General features: G+C 39.8%; 1 protein-coding gene across 3 annotated transcripts in view; it reads right to left on the bottom strand.

The window, feature by feature from the left end:
* LOC114146729 (kinesin-like protein KIF21A) overlaps positions 1 to 19,742 on the bottom strand; it is a 33,025-nt gene extending 13,283 nt beyond the window's left edge. Inside the window, exons 1-13 of one of the 3 annotated variants that reach the window (XM_028021036.1) lie at positions 19,352 to 19,742; positions 7,553 to 7,775; positions 5,193 to 5,375; positions 4,660 to 4,809; positions 2,998 to 3,132; positions 2,732 to 2,896; positions 2,450 to 2,565; positions 2,177 to 2,372; positions 1,906 to 2,095; positions 1,688 to 1,751; positions 770 to 973; positions 546 to 593; positions 20 to 80 (exon numbers count right to left, since the gene is read on the bottom strand). In XM_028021036.1, the coding sequence (XP_027876837.1) occupies positions 20 to 80; positions 546 to 593; positions 770 to 973; positions 1,688 to 1,751; positions 1,906 to 2,095; positions 2,177 to 2,372; positions 2,450 to 2,565; positions 2,732 to 2,896; positions 2,998 to 3,132; positions 4,660 to 4,809; positions 5,193 to 5,375; positions 7,553 to 7,775; positions 19,352 to 19,395 (1,779 nt within the window). In that variant the 5' untranslated portion in view covers positions 19,396 to 19,742. The remainder of the gene's footprint in view (positions 1 to 19; positions 81 to 545; positions 594 to 769; positions 974 to 1,687; positions 1,752 to 1,905; positions 2,096 to 2,176; positions 2,373 to 2,449; positions 2,566 to 2,731; positions 2,897 to 2,997; positions 3,133 to 4,659; positions 4,810 to 5,192; positions 5,376 to 7,552; positions 7,776 to 19,351) is intronic. The other 2 variants (XM_028021037.1, XM_028021038.1) reach the window with 2 other exon arrangements.
* Positions 19,743 to 20,842: the final 1,100 nt, after the last annotated feature.

Raw genomic sequence — 20,842 nt, forward strand, 5'->3', positions numbered from 1 at the left:
CTATCTGAACTCCACTTACCCCCTCTGCCTCCTCGTTGCTTCTCTCCTGGTCGTTGTCGGGGAGCTCCTCCTTGACGACGCTGAAAAAAAGAAAAAAAAAAAGTTCAATCCTCTTCATTCACCAGCTACAGATAAACAGTTAGAGATTTTGTCAGATTAGGGAGGAAGAGGTGAGATCGGCGCTGGTGATTATGAAATGCGAATGCACCATGAATCCCACCATGGCAGGCAGGAAATCAGGACCGACTGTTACTCATCCAGAACCAAAATGTAAATTAAGAGAAAGACCGGCACACTGCATGAGAATACTTTCTAGAATGATCGACTTAAATCCCAAATTTTAAGTTTAACAGAACATCTTTTAGAGTGCAGGAAAGAAAAAAACATTTAGGAACTCCTTTCGGGAGCAAAAACCACCTGCGGGGACAGAAAAAGGGTCAGGGTTAGTCGATTGAAGGAGCTGTTAGAAGATTTGGGTCAATGATTAATTCAAAATGGCATCCGTTAGTCTGTATGTTCCATCTTGCGAGCGATTCTGTGCAGACCTGTTGAGCTCAGCCTCGTGGTGCGGATTCTCCTCGTACCGCCTCAACCTTTAAAGAGAGCGTGGGGGTGAGAGGGGGGTTTACGTGGAGAAGACGGGATCGAGAACAGGGGCAGTTCACAAGACAGCAGAGGGACAGAGAGAGTGAGACAGAGCAGCCCAACGGAAACGCAGCAGAAGACGGAGTCTCCGTCTCAAAACATTCTCAGAGAAACGGCGCCGCACCTTTTTTTCTTCTTCTTCTCCATCTTCTTGAGCTTCTCCAGGTTCTTCTTGGCCATCTCGATGACGTCGCTGGCCTCCTTCTCCGGGGCGATGAGGGCGGCGGAGAAGGAGGCGGGGCCGGCGTAGAGCGAGGAGCGGGCAGACGCCCGGGACAGGCTCTTCCTCAGGCCCTCGTTCACGGCCTCGCTCTCCAGAAGCTTCGCCCTGGGAGAAGCGCAAAGTCGAGATTAAGGCGTTGTCTGAAAAATCGCATTCTGTATGCTAGGGCTGAAGCGATTAATCAAATCAATTGCGATTAATTGATCATTGAAATAATTGTCAAATAATGTCGTTATCTATGGATTAACTGGAGAATACAAACTAAAGAAAAAAGCTGTTTGCTGAAAGAACAATACACTAAGTTGAAACAGTATAAAGAATATTTATATTTTACAATTAAGATGACAAAAAAATACTTTGTCTGTAATTATGTTGCATTTTCAGTAATAAAATGTAAATTTTTTTAAACTATAAAAGGAAATGAATTATTTGCATATTTTAATGTAATTCTAATATTGTGTGTGAAGTTATTTAATGAATAATGTGTAGAAGGTGCCAATATTAATTAGCTGATTTATTGTCTGAATAATCAGTAGAACAATCGGTTACTAAAATAATCATTACTTTCAGCCCTTCTTTATATTCTTTAGACGTTGTCTGCATTGCCCTGCAGAAGTATCCACATTTTGTGACATTACATCCACAAACGTCAGTGAATTTTATTTGTTTTAGGGTTCACAACAAGCCCTGTTAGTTGCATCTCACGACTACGTACTGCCTTGTTTTTGTCTGACATATAAAATCTCAATGAAACACATTGAAACTTTTTATTTTAATGTGACAAAATGCTCTAAGCAAATGAATACTGTAAAAGCTTGCCTTAGTTCCTCGATTTCTTTGATGTAGTTCTGAATCATGTTCCCGATTTCTTCATTGCCCTCGCCTGTGAACACAAAAAACACCGCTGAGTTTCCCTTTAAGGAAAACATCCACAAAGATAAACGTGACCTTTCCAGAAACCTTCCTTCAACGGCATGACCGGCTAATATTTCACATCCAAAAGGTTCGTGGCATACAGCCTGAAACTACGAGCCCACCTGCTCTGGCCAACACCTGGCTGGCCTGGTCGCTGAGGATCTGCGTCAGCCGGGTCCTCTGGGCGTCGATGGTCTCCTGCATGGCCTTCACTCTCACTCTTAGGTTGTTGTTCTCCGTTTGCAACATGGAGTTCTCGTGGACCAGGTCGTTGATTCCCTCCATTCCGTCTTCACCCAGGACGCGTTTCCCCTGCGCATCATCGAGACGGATTGTCAGTCACGTCTTTAGCTCCTCCTGTATACCTGACCAATCCCGCTACCCCAGTCCTACCGTCTTGTACTCCATCAGTTCCATCTGCAGCCGGGCTATCTCCGTCCTCAGAGCGCTGATCTGCTGGCTGGCTCTGTCCTGGTTCACCATCACCTTGTTCTTGATGTTTCGCGCCCTGTTGGCGTATTTCAGCGTGTTCAAAGTCTCCATGAAGTCTCGGTCGGACGGGCTGATGCAGGCGATCATTACAGTTTGGCTGGAAAATTCGCAAAAAAAAGGAATGCATAAACATGTTTCCTGTAATGTCGTCCTGTTGTAATCGGACGCACAAACCTGTTGCCGCCTAGAGAGTCCTGTAAGAGCCGTGTGAGTTTGGAGTCTCGGTAAGGCACGTGGGTCGAACGTTTACTGCGGTCTCCCAAAGCGCTGATGACGTTTCCCAAGGCAAGCTGAGGGGCGTCAAGAATAAAAATTAAACAAAGTGTTTGCTCCTCTAACCACCAGGGGTCTCTGTTGCTCCAAGGAAATATTCCCCAACTCTTTTGAAGACAGCTACCTAAAGGGATCTGCCACTGAAGTGTTTCCACATTGACAGATCAGAACCTGCCTCCTCACCAGTCCACAGTTGATGGAGATGCCCTCTTTCGCTCTGTCGCCCGTCGCTCCGGTTCTCTTCAGTCTCTCGGAACCGGCCAGGTCCACGAAGTGGAACTTGGCGGTCAGAGTCTCAAACTCGTCAATCTCGGAGTCGTTAGCCAGCCGGTTGTCAGTGACATTGTCCTGGATGAAAAGGAGCGACATGTGCGACACTCAAACATTATATCTCTCGGTTATGACCAGTAGGGACAGTTTTCAACTCTTTAGCCTTGTGCGTTTCCTACATTGTTATCCGGAGAGCAGACTCGGACTTGGCAGAGGTGGATGGTGAAGATGGCATGGGAGCGCGAACTCTGGACGTTCATCTGGGTGCTGGCGGTGGTGCGAGACAGGGCGCCCAGCTTCAGACATTGCGTCATCTGTTACAGGGCGAAGTGACAACAATGTGAGTGTTTGCACACTCTGAGAAAAGATTGGAATCACGCAGGAAAAACAAGGAGGGTGTCATCGGCGTATAAGGAGATTAAAAAATTACAAAACGTAAAATAAAATCTTTTGACACAAGTTGAATGACTTATATACCATCCATTCACAGCTGCTCTTTGTTCTAGACAACATAAACAGATTTGAAAGATTTCTGTATTTCCCCCCATAAGTCCTTCCACTTCCTTCGCAGGCAAACGTTACATTATTTTTAAGAGTTCTTATGTGCTTCAACAGGCCTACAGCAGCTGTTTGCTGCAATAAGGTTTGAGTAGTAAAACTTTTTGGAACGCTTCACATAAGCTGTAAATAGTCCGAAATCACTAAGGTGAATAAAGAAAATACAGGAAGCTCCACACTTATTAGTGAACCTGACACAAGCCTTCAAACAAGATCTTCTTTCAGAACTCTAGCAGAATCTCACACTGAAACTTTGTAATGTATCTAAAAAATCATATTAAGAAATTATTGGGTTTCTTGAAGAGAAGAACCAGTGCACTGCTATGGGGACTCTTGGCATTTCTACATTATAAAACCCTGTTTAAACAATAAGGCAGCACTAATTATTCTGCTGATACAGACAGATCTCTCACTATTTGTTTTGGGCCTCAGTGGCTTTATTCATTAGGGGCTTTCCCTCACATACAATACAATCTTAGTCTCACTTAAACAAAACACAATTCCAGGTTATATTTCTGGTAAAACTTAGCAAGCTTCTCATGTTTACATTTGTGATTCTCGTTGCCACGCCTTGCAATAACTGATTGTAGAAAGCCTGGTTGTCACTATGGTGACCTTAAAAAGCAACTCTTCACTCTTTATCTTTCTTATCACCCTGCTTGTTGTGCATGATGTGAAAATGCACATGGGTTTTTGTCTCTCTTTTCTCTCCTTTGCACTCGTTCTATATTAACTTTTAGGTAATTCATCTCTTTTTTTGCCCTTTAATTCTTAATTAGTCTTCCTGTTGATTTTCACGGTGCTTCATCAATAAAGCTGTATGGCATGGTGTGGCAGATACAGGCAAGTTAAGACATGTAGCTAATTTTGCAGCGAATATAAAAATCAACATCTGCTCTAACTCAATGACATGTTGTATCTTTCCCATTTTGAAGAGTGACTATGAGAAACAAACCTTTCTGTAATGCCACCCTCAATAACTACCAGCTGAAAGTTTAACTTAAAGAGTTAAATGAAAACTATCATTGCTCATTGGTTTTATTTGAATGTTCTCCTGCCTTGGTTACATTTGGGTTAAAGAAAATAGTATGGGTGCCAATTCTGTAATTTGAAAAAGGGAAATCTTGATGTAAAAAAAAAAAAAAAAGAAAGTAAATTTTTTTTTGCATCTATACTGGAGGTTGTATCATAGAAAAAGAACATAAAGATTTAATGTTGATAGTCTATGTCAAAAATAAAATGAGCAGCAGATTTCTGGAGCGTTCTGGCTGCTTAAAGCCGACCTCAGCAGCCGAGGTCACGGTGCGGGTGGTGACCCCCACGGTGTAGATGCCCCCGTTGGCGTCCTCGTGGATTTTGATGTTGGATCTCTGCCTCTTGGCCTCCAGGTCTCGGGTCGTGTCGAACAAATCCAGCACCTCTTCGTTGTACAGCTAGAGTCCAGGAGGGAGAAAAAAAAAAAAGAGGCAAAACACAAGAAAATGATTCGTCATCTTCTAACACTCTGCTGCTTCCTCAGCAGCTGTCAGCAGCCACTTGGTGTCAGTTAAAAATAAAGCCGGAGATCGACCTCGGCGACAAACTAATGACAGTTTAATGACGCTGGGGGTCATCCGGGATCTTTAACAACCCACGGCAGACCTTTGACCTCTGGCTGTCAGTGTGTTCTTTCAGCGTCTGCTTAATTGAGCCAAAATGCTTCCAGCTCGGCGAGTTCAGAGCTCAGACCGTGCCCCGAAAAATTGCTTTAATTTGCCAGCGCTCGAACGCGTCACTTTGAGTCCGCTTTGATCTACCTGGAAGAGAGTTGGCGTACCTCCAGGAACTGCGCGTTGATCTTGAACTCGGGGACGGGCCTGCCTTGCTCGGTGGCCGCCTGTCTGCGCTCCTCCATCCCCCTGAACAGGTGGTGGACGGCGCGCGGAATGATGCCCTGCTCGTCGTCTCCGATGTTAATGTCAAAGCCGGTTCCCATGGTGTACGTCTTACCTGAACCTGTCTGGGTACAGGAGGACAGAACTTTAATTTCGCTTCTTTCATAATGTCTGTTTTCTTTAATTTAGTCAAAATAAGTCAAAACTTCATCTTGTTGCTTCAGTTATTCAACCCTCCTTCACTCTTGGGGGTGGAAAGGAGAGAGGAAAGGGGCGATTTCCATGGTGACCAAAAGAGGAATGCAACTTTGGCAACCCTGCTTCTCCCTGCTGAAACCGTTAAAATAAAATAAAAACGACCCTGGTAGGAGGAGCATATGTCATGTGGAGGTTTGTGTGTGACTTCTCCAAGACCACACCTGTAGTTTCTTTGCGTGAATGTTTTGCTCCACAGTCAGAAGCTCTCAGATAAGAACAGAATACATCAACGTAAAGGTGAAATGATGGGCAGAAGGAATATTAACCCAACGCAGACATTACTCATTTTATTCCAGTTAAATCCAGTTCACTTGGCAGAGATAAGGCATAACAGCAGAGGTACAATTTAAAGAATGAACTGCTGATGGAGAGTATTCTCGTGTCGTTTGTCTGTTATATTTTTTCCAACAACTAAAACCTCCAACAAAGTCTTATTATAGCAATTTCAGGTCAAATTATCAAACTTTTCCAAACTCATGTCTCCAGATTTCCCAATCAATTTCTGACCCAGAAAAACTGTACTTTCAGGATTGCCTTTGGTTTTTTTTGAGAAGTCCTTTGTTCAACTGCTTATCTTTCTAAACCTATATGCACAAACTTCATTTGATTGGCTTTTTCATTCATTGCAGATAATTCTACAGAGGTGAGGCCTTAGATATGAAACCTACAAACAAGCTGACACTGCAAGGGAGGAAGGAAGGAAGGAAAGCGGTGAATGGAAAAACTGATGGATCGACTGATAAGGGAGACAAGAATTTGTGGTTACACTGAAACAGATCAAAAGTTGGAACCGTTGGACTGATAGACAAATGGGTTGTTGAAACAGATCAATCGGTGGATCAATGAATAGATTAAAGACAACAATGGAATGTTGGATTAGTAGATAAATCAATAGAAGTACTGTTGGCTGGAGAGACGAATGTCATGAAGGACAGACAGATTAATCAATGTTTGGATGGAATGTTGTATTGGACAGACTGATCGACCAATAGTTCAAAGGACACAGCAGAATGTTTTCTTACTGAATGCTTGATCAATGGACAGACAGACTGGTGGTTGGATAGACGGACCAGGGAATTAGTAGATAAATTGGACGGAAAGATTTACAGATAGAGTAACAAATACGTTAATGGAGAGATGTGTATCTTTAATAAAAGAGCTTTTCTACATGGAAAACTGATGTTCATCTGTTTATTATAATAAACAATGGAGCAAAGAAGCAGGTCTTAAAATATAAACATTCTCCATGCCTCTGAAAATGAGAACTAGAGTCAAATAAAATAAGAAAAATGTAGAAACGTAATTGATGGTTCATAAATTATTCTTTTTGCAATAGTCCTACAGCTCTGAGAAAGTATGCAGGCATAACTGGGCACAGTTTACACGCAAAAAGGCAAAAAAAGGCACTCAACAGAAATTGTCCTGTTTACTCGGACAGCTTAAATTAAAGACAGATTTTCTTTTTTTTTTTTTAAAACCACCGAAACTTCTTTCCTCTAGTGCTTCCATAGGGATTCATTCATTGACTGAAGGAAATACAGTAAACTATGAAAACTTGTGCCACTGCTGCAGCAGCGTCAGTAGCTGCAGACATGAGTTATTGATCCTCCTGGGAAATCCCAGAGCTGTCCACAGACAGGTTAGTGCAGCAAGCGTTCAATGTCTCCAGGATATGTTTTTACTTTGGAGCTTACTTCTGTGCTCGAGTATGAGATAAGATTGTCCTCACTTTGCTTTGATTGAGTAATAGACTCCTTCCTCCATCTCTCCCTCTCAGGCTAATGCAAGTGAGCCAATTTGAAGCTGTGGTGTTCAGGGCAGGTTAAAACATGTCAAGCTGCTCCGGCTGAGGTGGTGAGGCATAAAATCAGCTTCATGCCCTGCACTGCCAAATATCTGTGGATTCTTGAAGTAGCTCCATTACCTTGAGCGATACAAACTTGAGAAATCCTCAGACGGTGATGCCTGAGCGCGCGCGCGCCCTGCGTTATTTGCACTGAAACTCGCGCAGGCATGCCCGACCGAGAGATGTCAGCTGACCAACCTGTCCGTACGCAAAGATGGTGGCGTTGTAGCCCTCGAAGCAACCCTCGATGAGTTTCTCTGTGCAGTGGGTGTAGATGCTCCCCTGTTGCGTGTCCATGTCAAACACGTGGTCAAAGGTGAAGGCTTTGTCCTTACCGAGGACCACTTGAGGTTCTCCGGGCATCACATACGTACAGATGTGGCAGCCCTCAATTTTCTCCTTAGCCAGCTGAGGACGGATCCTAGAAATAAAAAAGAGAGGAGAAGAGACATTTTAACTGTACAAGTAACCATTAAGAACTTAAAGCCATAAATAAAATACTACAAATTTCCTGAAAGCATGATTTATGTTAACTTTGAGCTAGCACTTAAAAAAAAAGAAAAGTACTACAAGCGACAATGTGGTGAACTATTTCTTTTTCTGTGCCATCACTGCTGACCAAATGACTTGGAAATTGTAGTATTATTACATAAACATAATCTACCAGCTGCTCTGCTAAATCCTCCTGATTTATCCACACATTTAGCTTCAGCAGAAGGTCACTCCTAAGTTTCAACTCCCAAATAAAACAGAATACAATATAAGATCAGATTTTGTATGAATTCAGCCTGTTACTAACATGTTGGTAAAAGTTTAAAGTGTTAGCATGCTAACAATTTCAAGCCAGTGCGTAACATTAGCTTTCTTTTAGCTACTTCATGAGATAAACAAAAAAAATGTTTGTCCCAATTACGAGACTAAAATAAAGCCCGTTCAGGAGCCTATTAAATTTCAATTTAAAAACTAAATATCAAGAGTTTTGTATCTATCACTAGCTAGTATCAAATAAAATGTGGCCAGGCATTTATTAAGTGTTAAAATAAAAACAAACTTCAATGTGTTAGCATGCTAACTATTATTACAAAACACAATGATAATGAGGTTTCTGCTTTTACAAAAAATTAGTGATAAACTGATTATATTTTGTGTCTTATAACTAGCTAGTGTAAAATAAAGCTCAGAAGTTTTATTTTACACTAGCTAGCATAAAAGTTTTGTTTGTTTCCTGTTAAATAAGATAAAAACAAAAACTTCAATCTGTTAGCATGCTAACAATTAGCACAAAACACATAAATAATGAGGTTTCTAGCTTTTCAAAAAAAATTTAGAGATCCACCGATAATATTTTTGTATTCATCACTAGCTATTATGAAAAATTACAGCCAGGCATCTATTTAGTAATAGGATTAAAAAACAAACTTCAATGTATTAGCATGCTAACAATTTCTAGTTAGGAGTAAACACAACAAATGAAATTAATAATGAACCAAAGGAGCTAGAATAAATTAAAGTAACAGTGAATCATATATTTTTCTAAATTGCTAAAAAAAAAAAAAAAGCAACATTTAATTAAGGACTTGTTTAAAAAAAACATAAAAAGAGAGTATAGAACACCACGACAGACTATTGTGGGAGTGATGACTAAAGTGTACCTATTTACAAGAGGGGAAGGCAGATGAGGGCAGCTACTGTGTAATGTGTGTCTTTATACATGTGGAAAACCCTGCAGTGCCAGCATACTCCCATACACAGACCTCTCAGTGTTCAGTACTGAGGGAGTGAGCGAGAAGTGAGCTCTAAGCAAACAGTCCCGCCCTGGATTTCATTAAGAAATTGCTCCGTTTGCTTAAAAAACAAGCGTTCTTATTGTATCATAGCTTGACCCAGTTTTTAAAACTAAACACATAGCTTGTCAGAAGAAAACACATTTAGATGTGTTCAGAGAATTAAAATTCAGAATAAAGTTTAATTTTTAAACAAAAACAAGTCTGAAACCCAATTCGGCTGTTGATATAATAGTAGAGAGCAAAATTTCTGGCTCTAAATCCTGTTTTTTTCTAGGCTATATTAAACCCAAATAAATAAATAAATGGAAATAAACTCAAAACACAAGCAGACACCTGAGAACTTTGGTTAAATTACTGCTTTTGTGCCTTTCAGCTGGCAGATGTTAAAGCTATATATGAGATGGAAGAGAAAGAGAGGCCATTATGCATTGCTTTATACTCTATGTGCAGTACTTGTGTGTACTGTACACTTGTGTGTGTTTACATTAAAAAAAGACTGACATTCACCAAACTATGAGTCTTTGGAAGTAATGAAAAGCATAAAAGTCTCTCCCTTTGTCCAAATGAGTGTGAGGGCGTGTGTGTGTGTGTGTGTGTGTGGGTGTGTGTTTCTGAAAAGGAGAATGGGAGCGTGAACACAAAAGTGATCTACAGAGAGGTCACTGTGTGTGTGCATGTGTGTGTTTGAGAGACTTCAGAGCATATCTCTTCAAAAGGAGCCTCCCGGGGATTACACAGCACTGACGACAACAGGAGAGGGGCCAATGACACTACTTTATATTTTTTAGTTAAAGTTCATATTTTGAGTTTTTTGTTTTGTTTTTAACAAATAAACAATATTTTGAGTTCAGGGTGTCCAGAGACTTTCAGCTTAGACAAATTAAGACATAGAAATAAACAAAAGAAGAGAGAAAACAATTCTGAATCCCTTTGCTGCCCTGGTTTTGATACCACCCTGAGTGGGGAGCCATAATAGTATAAATAGTATAAACTTATCCAAAATCCACTTAATCTTCTCACAAAGTCTACATCTACATTTTTTTTAAGAAATCCACATGGATAAGAAAAAAATTGTTTCACGGTGTATTTAAATAAGCTCTCAATCCCAAACTAAATTTGAAAATAGTTTTCACAATATCTCCATTTGAATAACTGCACAACTATATTTTACTTTAATTAGTATAAATAAATAATCAGTTTAGCACTTTGCCACTCCCAAAGTGCAATCATTTTTGTGGTTTAACTGTGGTGGTCTCTGTAGAGGAAAAACGTTCAGTTGCTTTACCTCCAACACTTCAAATCACAGGCAAACGTGTTCAAAAGGGCTCATTAAGCCACATTGTCCCCAGTGAAATTGACTGTAGCATTACAGCCAGAGGGCTCAGGTGATCTGAGCAGGCGGTGATTTAGTTGAGTGATTTAAGGCATTACAGGGTTGAATGTACAATAATCCCCTTTTGGCCACCTTCCCAAAAACTCAACACAGGACTTTAATCCAGAATAATAACGGTGGTACTCATGGCTGCTCGCAGTGACAGTAATAAATCAAAGAGTTATTGTTTAAGCCGAGTCTGCACTGAAACCATAGCAACACTATTTTTTTTTAACTTTCAGAATAAAGATATGTTTGCAGAAAGAGAAAGAGCGGCTACACAAAGGAAACCACAGGAACGAGGATCATTCTACCAGGAATACACGCCCGATCTGAGTGGTTGTTTTCATCACAACAAAGACAAAAACAAAAAGACACCCGACAACATCAAGAATCTCTGTCCGCCATCTAATAAAACGAGGCTACATCACAGGTGAACCTAGAGCGGAGGCGAGTACATGCAGCAGGAATGACTGGAAACAATCCAAATACGCCTGTCGCAATAAGAAAGAAGTCAATTGATCGCATGATACATTAAAACAGACTCAATCATTTCCATTTGCATTGTTTATTTCTGTCTTTCTACCAAAGGCTGGGTGACAAAAGTCTTCAGTCTGGTGCTTTGGTCTCAACTAGCCCTTTTTTTGAAGGTCAATTTTGATTCCAGAGTCGTTATAATTCATTCTATTTAGCTGTTTCTGTTGTTTTGTTAATTTATTTTGGATACTTAAAATGTCTTCCACATCCAGTGTTAAATGTTCATCAGAATTTAAAATTTTTTGATCTTTACGAATGTGGCCTTGCATTATTATGGCACTGCCACTATATTACTTAAAATTGGTCTCAAAACAATATTATCATCTATCGCAATAACCTCTGGGACAATTCATCGTCCAGCAAAACTTGTGACTGTGACAGGTCAGATCACAAAGTTGTGTCACATGCTTATTAGTCAGGCATGTGTATGTATGGGTTCTTTTGGGATTGGTTATGATTGTCAAAGTTTTGCGGAGGTCCATAAGAGGAGAAAATGTAAATGTTAAAAAGATATTTCATTATATGAGCCTGAGAGACGGTTGATGTGTAGATTATGTTGAAAGGGCGCTAGCCAAAAGAAATAATCATATTACTTGACCTCTACAAAACCCAGTCCGCTCTGCTTCTGCTCCATTTTCCATACCCTTCGTCTTCTCTGCGTTTGTTTTGGAAAACAGCCGGTTCTAACTTGCGCAACTTCTTTCTCCTTTTCAGCACTCTAGTGGCAGTTTCTCTGTGGTAAAAGTTTGAAATATAAGCACAAACTGACACCACCTTTTTATGGTCGATTTGGCTTTACATAGATTTTACAAAGCCCCTTTCAAGCTGTTTTAATAAGCTGTAAAATAAACAAGTTAATTCCAAATTATACCTGTGCATCAGTCAAGGCAGATTTGACTGCACCTCATTTACACCACAGCTTGAGATAACAAGAAAATTACGCAGCAGGAACATGAAAGAAAGGTGTGTACATAAATATACATAATATTCCAATTTAAGTTCGATTAAAGCGCACCAAACAGGGCTGGTGTGAATGCACCCTCAGAATTATCAAAAATGACTTCTACTTCTAAATGCACCTTTCTATTAGCAATTTATTTTGTAACTTTCTTCAAATTCCTAAGTCAACATACAGTTGTTCAGTACTAGGGATAATTGTCGCTTAAAGACTTGGAACAATCCTTTTGGGTGCATGTGTCTTTTTATTCTGTGTATGTAGATATCTGGTTTCAACTGTATGATATCATTATACGTCCTACATGATCAAACTTGGAAGCTTTAAGCTTATGAATCTATAAATCACTTATGAAGTCATTTGTTTGCTCTCTCTTGATAAGTACAGATTAGGGGAAAAATGGAAATCAGCCAACTGCCACCTGACCGCTGATGTCATCCATCTTGAATAACGCACCATCAGTTTGCTTGCTGACAGCAGTTTCTATTGACAACAATCCAAACCATCAATTCCCTAGACTTGCAGCCATTCCCCTTAGGATCGCCTATCACCAACGTTAACAAGAATGAGTGCTTTGAGTCCTGATTCAGGGCCTCTGCGACCTAACCCTTAAGATTTTGTTTACGCTCCAGTTTGTGTCCAGCTGACGACACAGAAAGCCTGGCCAGAAATAGAAAGGTACATCTGAGCCCAAAAGGCAGCAGAAAACAAGACTGTTCCTTCGGAGGCTCCGAAAAAAAACTTACAAGCACATCATCACCTGACATCATCATAGCCCAATGTTTATAAGGCCATAAATCAGGCACAATTTGGCAAATAGATGTGTCCAAGTTCACAAACATGTTTGTAATAAAACCCTATTATTGAATAACTGGAGCTCTATCTCATTATATGTCAACTGCTCAATGTTGAACTCAGACTACAACATGTAGTCTAAGTAGTGTGGCATTTACCTAAATTGGGTTTGGCTCTTAGTTCAAGCAGAGAGCACAAACACTAGTGTTTTGTTCTAAACAACTAGGGAGCTGAAGACCTTCAGAAAGCATCATGATCAATATATAGGAATGGATATTAGTCTTTAAAGATGGACTGTAGTTTATGTACCACAGCGGCAGGTAGAGGGGTAAGAAAGCAAGGCTCATTTGGAGATGAAGACATCAAATCATCCTGTCAACGGCAATGCGAATAGTAAGGCAGTAAGGCTACGTTTGCACTCCAGTACCTGAGAAACTAGACTCATTATTGGGAAAATTGGTCAAGAACAGAGCAGAGACCAATAAAACCCACCCATCGCTCATACCATAATAGCCGGAGATTGCCTGACGAATCTCTTAAGGGAAGCTCGCTTACGTAACAACCACATATAGGAAAAAGCATATGTGTCATTTAGCCAGCAGGCGCTCATGTATTTTTATTCTTATGGTTATGGACTAGGACTTGTGTAATAAATTTTTTTGTCTGATGGCTGCCTTGGAGGGAGAAGAAGGGAAACCAGAAAGACATAAATCCAGAGATGTTAAGTGCTGTAACCGACCACAATCCAGTGGGAGTGCATCTCAGTAACAGTCTCTATTGTCCTGCTGCTGGTCTTGACATCAAGGGCCAGTTCATTGGATCACTCAAGCTGAAACAAGTTCTTTACAGACGCGCTTTTCAGCTGGGTAGAGTAGGTTAGTATAGAAGCATCAGAATTATGGTCAAGCAAATGAAATTAAACATAATTTAACATCTCGTCAACACTGTTTGGGAGTGTTTCACCGTCACTCAAGAAGACTATGAACTCCGGAGTTGATCTGGAAACGGCAGTCACAGAGGGAATCTGGGAATGACGCAAAATGGAGTGGAAAACCCGGGAAGAAAAAGAGGGAGATTTATTTCCGCTGAGGCCGTCTTTTGGTTTCCTTTGGTGTGGTGACTGACCGCTGTCCCTTCACTGAGCACACCAGCGACTTTGACAGGACCCATTCCGTTGTCAGAGCACTGAGTGGTTCTTTGGCTAAAGGTCACCCAGCAGGAAGGAGAGAGAGGTGGAGGAGCAAGGATAGCGTGGTGGATGATCCCTGGATTGGCAGCGACAAAGGACGCATACATTGTTTGGCCTCCAGCACTCTTTGTAGCTTCATGGAAAACATTTCTCTCACAAGGGCAGCGTGACCTAATCATGACTCATGTGTGTGAGAAGAACTCAAATGCAGAAAATGCTTAGAAAGACAGAGATAACAGGATAGCTGTAATATAGGAATGCAAGGCTCATTTAGAGATGAAGAAAGCAGTATTTAAAAAATGATGAATTTCTAAAGCCTACCACAAAGTCTTCTAGTTATAAGTGGAATCCATAATAAATTAACCTTTGTTATCGAATGTCTCTGAGGGGGGAATATCACATGGCATCAGCTGGCAGCTGGCTTGCTGCTTGCTTTGCTTTTGTGTCTCAGTTCGCTTGACTTCCTTCATGAATATTTAGGATGGATTTTCCTGGACGAACAGCAGATTATGCATGTGTGCAAAGAACATACATGTGCACATGCAGCTTTTTTGCCAGAGCCAAGAGGTCTTTCTTCTTCATAAAAATGTCACGTTTGAAGAGGGATTTCTTCCAGATGAGGAGTAAAAACAACCAAGTTCTGGCCAATGCTTCCCATTCGTTAAGCTCTAGGTTCTTATTATTTGTGTGAATCTAGGGTATTTGTGTTGTACTTGATAAAGAGTGTATCAAAATATTCAAACTCTAGACTTGACAAGTGCACCTTCTTCATACCACAACTTTACCGATCGTGTCATATAAACAAACATTTGTTCCTTTCCTAGTTTAAAATCTCATCTTGAAAATTTTTTTTTTTTTTTGCTGGTTACAGACGTTTGCTTTGAACCTGTTATAGAAGTTGCTTTAAACCTAGCTGTTGTACAATGCTAACAGCAGCTAGCAGCTAACAACAGCTAGCACAAAAAATAGTCAAGGTATATTTGGTCAATTTGTTGCACTTTGCATGCTCGTCTCATTTACACATAATCCTGTCGACAAAATAAATAGGTCTATACTTTTTTTAAGAACTAGTTTTAAATTCAGAACCAGGGGAAACACATTATTCTAATAAAATTCGTGTTTAGTGTTATCGTGATAAATTCTTAATAATAATGTTTGAACCCCTAAAAAAATAAGTTTAACGTCAATCTACTGTTGACTCCAGATATCAATTAACATCAATACATTTGACAATATGATAAAGTGCAATTATTGTGCCACTTAGAGATTACTTAAGGTTACTGATATAATCTACTTGATAACAGGTAAGTTTTGATTTCAAAAGCCTCGTCTCGCCACTATCTGCCTCTTTCCAATATTTAATTAAATAAAAGAGAGGTGTGTCTAACAGTAAAACAAAAGATAGACACAAATACGCAAGTAGCAAAACACCTAAAGTTGCTAAGGGGGAGTTACTATCAGAGACAGTGAAGTCAGGTAGGTGTAACATAGCAACATAATTGTTCTCTGTCATCAAGGTAGGCAGAAGAAATGCTACAATTGAGATTCCCAATAGGATTTAAGCATTAATACTATTGTCAGGACACATGAGGAGAGATCATTTTTCCACTAACAAATCAAAATTTGGGGCCTTCCCTTTGTGTACAATGTTGCCCTCTCCTTTTGTCCGTTATCACACCTGAAACAAAAAAAGAAAAGACGATAAAGCGATTCATCACCGTGGTCTTGGGATGGCAGATTACGGAACTTGTTAAAAGACGGCATTAGTCGTGCAAGTTGAGGCAGGAAGACGCAAGCGGCCTGCTAGCTGAGCCCGACCAACTCCATATGGCAGAGAAGACCAGATTCACTAGCTACAAAGGTTTGGAATAATTAGAATGTGTCCATGACGATTAGCTGTGATGAAAACACCGACGTGGAGGTGAGGTTTGGGGCTTACAGAGGAATGAGATGAGCGATTTATTAGGCGCTGAATGCAAATGACAACGTCGTCAATTTAAAGGATGACATGTTCTTTTCGAGGTCTTACAAATTTAAGAAACACACGTTACTGTATTTACTTTGATTTACACTTGGTTTTCTTTGTTATGACACCAAACTGTTTGTCATCAGTCTCCATCTGTGTTGATTTAACTGTTAAGCAGAAGAAACAACATAATAATAATCTAAATAACTATGAAAGCACCATTCCAAAATGTATTAATGCATCTGCTGACAGATATTGCCAGTGTGTCTCAACAGTCTTAAACACAGATTATGGCCATACCTAACATTAACTCAGGTCAGTAGTAGCTATATGATGCTAAAGAGAGAATCCATTGAAAGTCCATATGAGTTTGTCCAGTGATGCACAATATATCAGCACCTACATTGGTATCAGCCGATATTAGTCATTTTTTATTGACCAAAAAAATAAAACTTGGCCAATATGAACAACCGATATTTATTTTTAACCGTTTCTGATTGTTTTTTTTTTAAAGGTGTCAAAACCGTGTTGAAATATACATAATATTGGTAAATATTGGCCATAACACAAATATAAATATCGGATATCGATATCGGCCCAAATTTTGGTATTGGTGCAGCCCTAGTTTTGTCTCATCTCCTCAGAAACCAATTTTTAAAAAATGTTTTAAGACATTTTAATCTCCTAACACAGGACAGGTGTAGGATGCACTGTGTCAAAATCTGATAAGTTCGTTTGAGGAGCAACATTTTTAAAAACATTTTAACACAATTTTTTATTAGGCCAATGTCAGAAACCCTCACCCCTACCATATATGGGAAGTGATGTCATCATTGGGGGGCACATGCTTTGCTTGCACTATTTGAGTTGTGGGGAGTGAATGAACTGCAAATTTGCCTTGGCCGATGATTTGATGTTTATGTAAAATATGAAAGTTAAATAAAAATAAATTCACATTTTGCCTCATCTCTTTTTGACTACATTAAAATGGGTTTCCATTTATTTCAATTAGGACTGCTGTCATTGTAATATCAGGTTCTGTAATATTACAACTGAGGTACAATATTCGGTGGAATAATATAGTTCTAATATACGTTAATAATATATTAAGCATCATACATTCACAATCTGTACATCAATCATTTATTAAGTGAGCTGAATGCCTACATCTGATAGTGCAGTGGTTCCCAGAGATTTTCTGGGCACCCCTATAGATTACAATAAAATCCCCCCAAAAAAGAAAATAAAAATCAACTGGGCACACACAGTTGATTGTGTGTGCATAAACCCATACACATATTTTGTTTTCAAACTCCACTGAAGTTTATTTCACACTTCAGGCTGCAACAAAACACACTACATACCATCTTTACAGTAAACACGTTTGTGTAACTGTTTTTTTTTTTTTTCATTCATCCATACAGCTTCCCACGCCCTGCCTAGGGGTCGCACCCCACACTTTGGGAACCACTGTGATTGTGGCTGAGATGCTAAAGCGTGGTGTGAATAGCATCATCTAATTTAGCTTTTAGAATTTCCTTATCTCAGTCTAAGTACTGCATGTCTTGTACTAATTAACAATATGAAGTATAGACTCTATAAACTTCGTATTGGCGTGAAGCTGCAAAACAGATGCAAGCTTTAGCATTTTTTTGTTAGCCTGTTGTGATATTCTCACAGAGCTTACAAAATGTTCCTATCTTTTATCGTATCTATCAATTTTTTTTTTCTTTCGATTAATCAAAAATGTTGGATTAGTTTCTGCAGTCTAGTGTGTTTTATTATGAAGCTGCGGTGATCCATCTCCGTACCGTTATAGGGTAAGGTCAGGATACCATGAAGTGGATTACCTTGTGTGTGTGTGTGTGTGTGTGTGTACGTGTGCATGCAAGTGTGTGTTTAGCTCAATGACAAAGCATTTTCAGACACTGCTGACCTCAGACAAGATCATACTGGCTTTGAGTCTTTAAATCGCCTTACAATTACTCACTGAGTCACTTTGCAACAAATGTCATTGCGATGAATTATATTCGTTTACATGAACTGATCAGAGGAGGCTAAACTTGAACAACAACAACAACAAAAAACCTGCTAGAGGCAACACACATAGCTGCAGCTACATATTCCTGTGTCAGAATGGTCTAGTTAAAGCTTATGAAATTAAGAGTCTGAGACGAGACTTCAAAATTTGTGATGACAGATGATCTCCGTCCAGTGAGATTGAGATTCACACTTGAGAATTATGTGGTAGCTTTTGCTGAACTAAAACATGAATAAAAAACATTAAAGATTAAAATTCAAATGATGCAAATTACATAAATAAACATGTTCATCAGTCTATTTTGTGACGCTGCGAGAAGCTTGTTTGAGTACACAATAGCAAGAGTCACTGAAATAAGTTATTTTCACAAGGAAAATTGTCACAACCTTAAGCTAGTAAAAGGGTTCTTGCTTTTGAAGGTTGTCTTGCACTGATGAAATCAGGTTGCTTATTATGGATTATTTATTATCTAAGACGGAGAAAGAGAGAGAGAGAGGCCGGCTTGTAAACCGAGTTGGCTTAGCAAACATGGCTCTGGGTCAAAGTCTGAATGCAAAATAACGAGAAAAGGCAAGCGAAGCGGGGGACGAGAAACATGAGAGGGAGCAGCTTTTGTCCTCTCTCTTCCACTCAGATCACATGACGTTGCAGCTCGTCTTTTCCAATACAAACACACCCATGTTTGCAAACAAACTCGCATTCGGGGAGGTCATGTCATTTCTTTATGTTATTTTTCTTGTGTGTTATTTTTTTTTTTTTTTTTACAGATAAGCATAGATAGGATTTAGTTGAGTCTGCTGTCAGTGACAAGCAAATAAGGGGCAAAGGTCAGATCAGGGGGCAGGGGGGGAAAGCGCACCGCCAGTAGATCAAAACATAACCACAAACACTGTAGGAATACACAATAGAAAAAAGCCTACAAACAAAGAAACAGATTAAGTAGATCCAGGGACCACTGCTGAGTGGTCTGATCTATTTGAGGCGATCAAAAGCACTGGGTAATCCTCCATCCTCATATTACAATCTAATCCGAGCACAAGAGACAACCTGCATGGGCCTAATCCCCCAGCACCTAAGATTTTCATTCATAAATCCACTCCACAGGCCAAAACTGAAAAGGAGTAGCTCCATATTAACATACACTAGGATCTTCGTAATGCAGATAAGCTATGATTTATGATGCCAACTGTAAAATAAAGCACTTTGAATTGAATACAAATGGATTTAGAAGTGTAAATCCAGGTTAGGGTGCAGTGTCCACATAGTGGGATGCTGAAGCAGGAATAGTGCAGATCCTAGCAGGTGTGACAGATGAGCATCTCTCCAGAGGAGGGTCCTCTCCTCTGCCTCCTTACCTCAGGGCAACCCGCACCGAGCTCTCGTCCGCTCCGCTGCTCATGGCGTCACCGAAACAGTCCGCCTTAAAAATAGCTCGCTTTCCCTTTTCGTCCTTTCTTTATCCTCTTACAAGACGGCCGAGCGTCCCCCTCCCCCTCCTCGCCTCCTTTCAGCGAAGCGCGTCGGTCTGCAGCCTCCACGGCGGCCGCTCTCATTCAACCTGCCATTGGGCTCATTTCTATGCAGCTGCGCAGCGAAGTGTCTGCTCGGAACACGAGGCGGCACCGGGCAGAAAGGGAGCCGGCGGTGGTCAGTCCTCCAGCGGCATCGTCTCTCTCTCTGCTCCAGCCGCGCGTGGTAAAGAGTGTGGAAGCGCGAGGAACCGCTTTGGCGTGTGATTGAAGGCTGATGACGTAACAAGGCTCCTCCTCCCGAGCTGTACCAATCCTGACAAAGCACAACAGCACATAATAATAATAATAATAATAATAATAATAATAATAATAATAATAATAATAAACTACATCAACTACTACCTAATGATTTGGTCGACACAAATACAGCTAGTTAGCTTAGCTAGACCAATAAATTAAAACTATGGAGGACCTAAATTATCAGTTTAATTTGTGTTTTGTTTTGTTTTTTTACATTTTTGAATAAATAATTATAGCAGGGATATGTTAAATGAAATCTGGAAATAGTTTAAATAAATAATCACTGGAACGTCTCGGTGATTCATGAAATGCATAATTCAATTTAGAAATAACTGAATTAAGCAGCAAATACAGTTGTTCTTTTACTGTGATTATCTCAGTTTCATGTAAGTGTTATTGACATGCCGAAGAGATCAACCAGTCAAATGTAGGCTCTATTGGGTGAACAGTCCAATAACTAAATACAAAAATATTTGCATATTATTTCAACATATAATCGGTTCAAGTGTGAATTATGAATTAGTTTTAGTTATTCATTTTTTAAATGATCAAAACCGTTAAATAAATACATACTATTTCATGTGGTTACAATTGTATTTACATTATGTTATTTTACCCCTTGTCTGTGTAAATGATACACTAAATATTAATAAAAACATTTATTGACTTTAACTGTTTAATACAGCTTTTTCTTTTTTAAACTGATACAGAGTTATTTAATTTAATTTTGATACTTAAATAAGAGGGATGGAGTCATTAAAACCTGTTGTGGGACTATGCTGCCCTCTAGTGGTTGCGCACTAATACTGCAAGGATAAAACTGCGCCCATTTCGGTCAGCAGGTGACTTGAGAGTATTAAGTCTTAGCGGCAGTGGCGCAAAAAGTGGGTATTCGACGCATATGGGGCGCTGCTACAGAGGAGGCACCAAAACGGGGATTTTTTTTTTTCCTGTTCTGCATTTTCTGTATTTAGATTCGGATTTATTTGTATCCCAAATGGGCAATTGATGTTACAACAAGTACAAAAAAACTAAAAGACAAATAGTCAAAGACTACAAAATAAAAAAAACAAC

The sequence above is a fragment of the Xiphophorus couchianus genome, chromosome 6 (assembly GCF_001444195.1).
Source record: "Xiphophorus couchianus chromosome 6, X_couchianus-1.0, whole genome shotgun sequence".
In the NCBI taxonomy this organism is placed as follows: domain Eukaryota; kingdom Metazoa; phylum Chordata; class Actinopteri; order Cyprinodontiformes; family Poeciliidae; genus Xiphophorus; species Xiphophorus couchianus.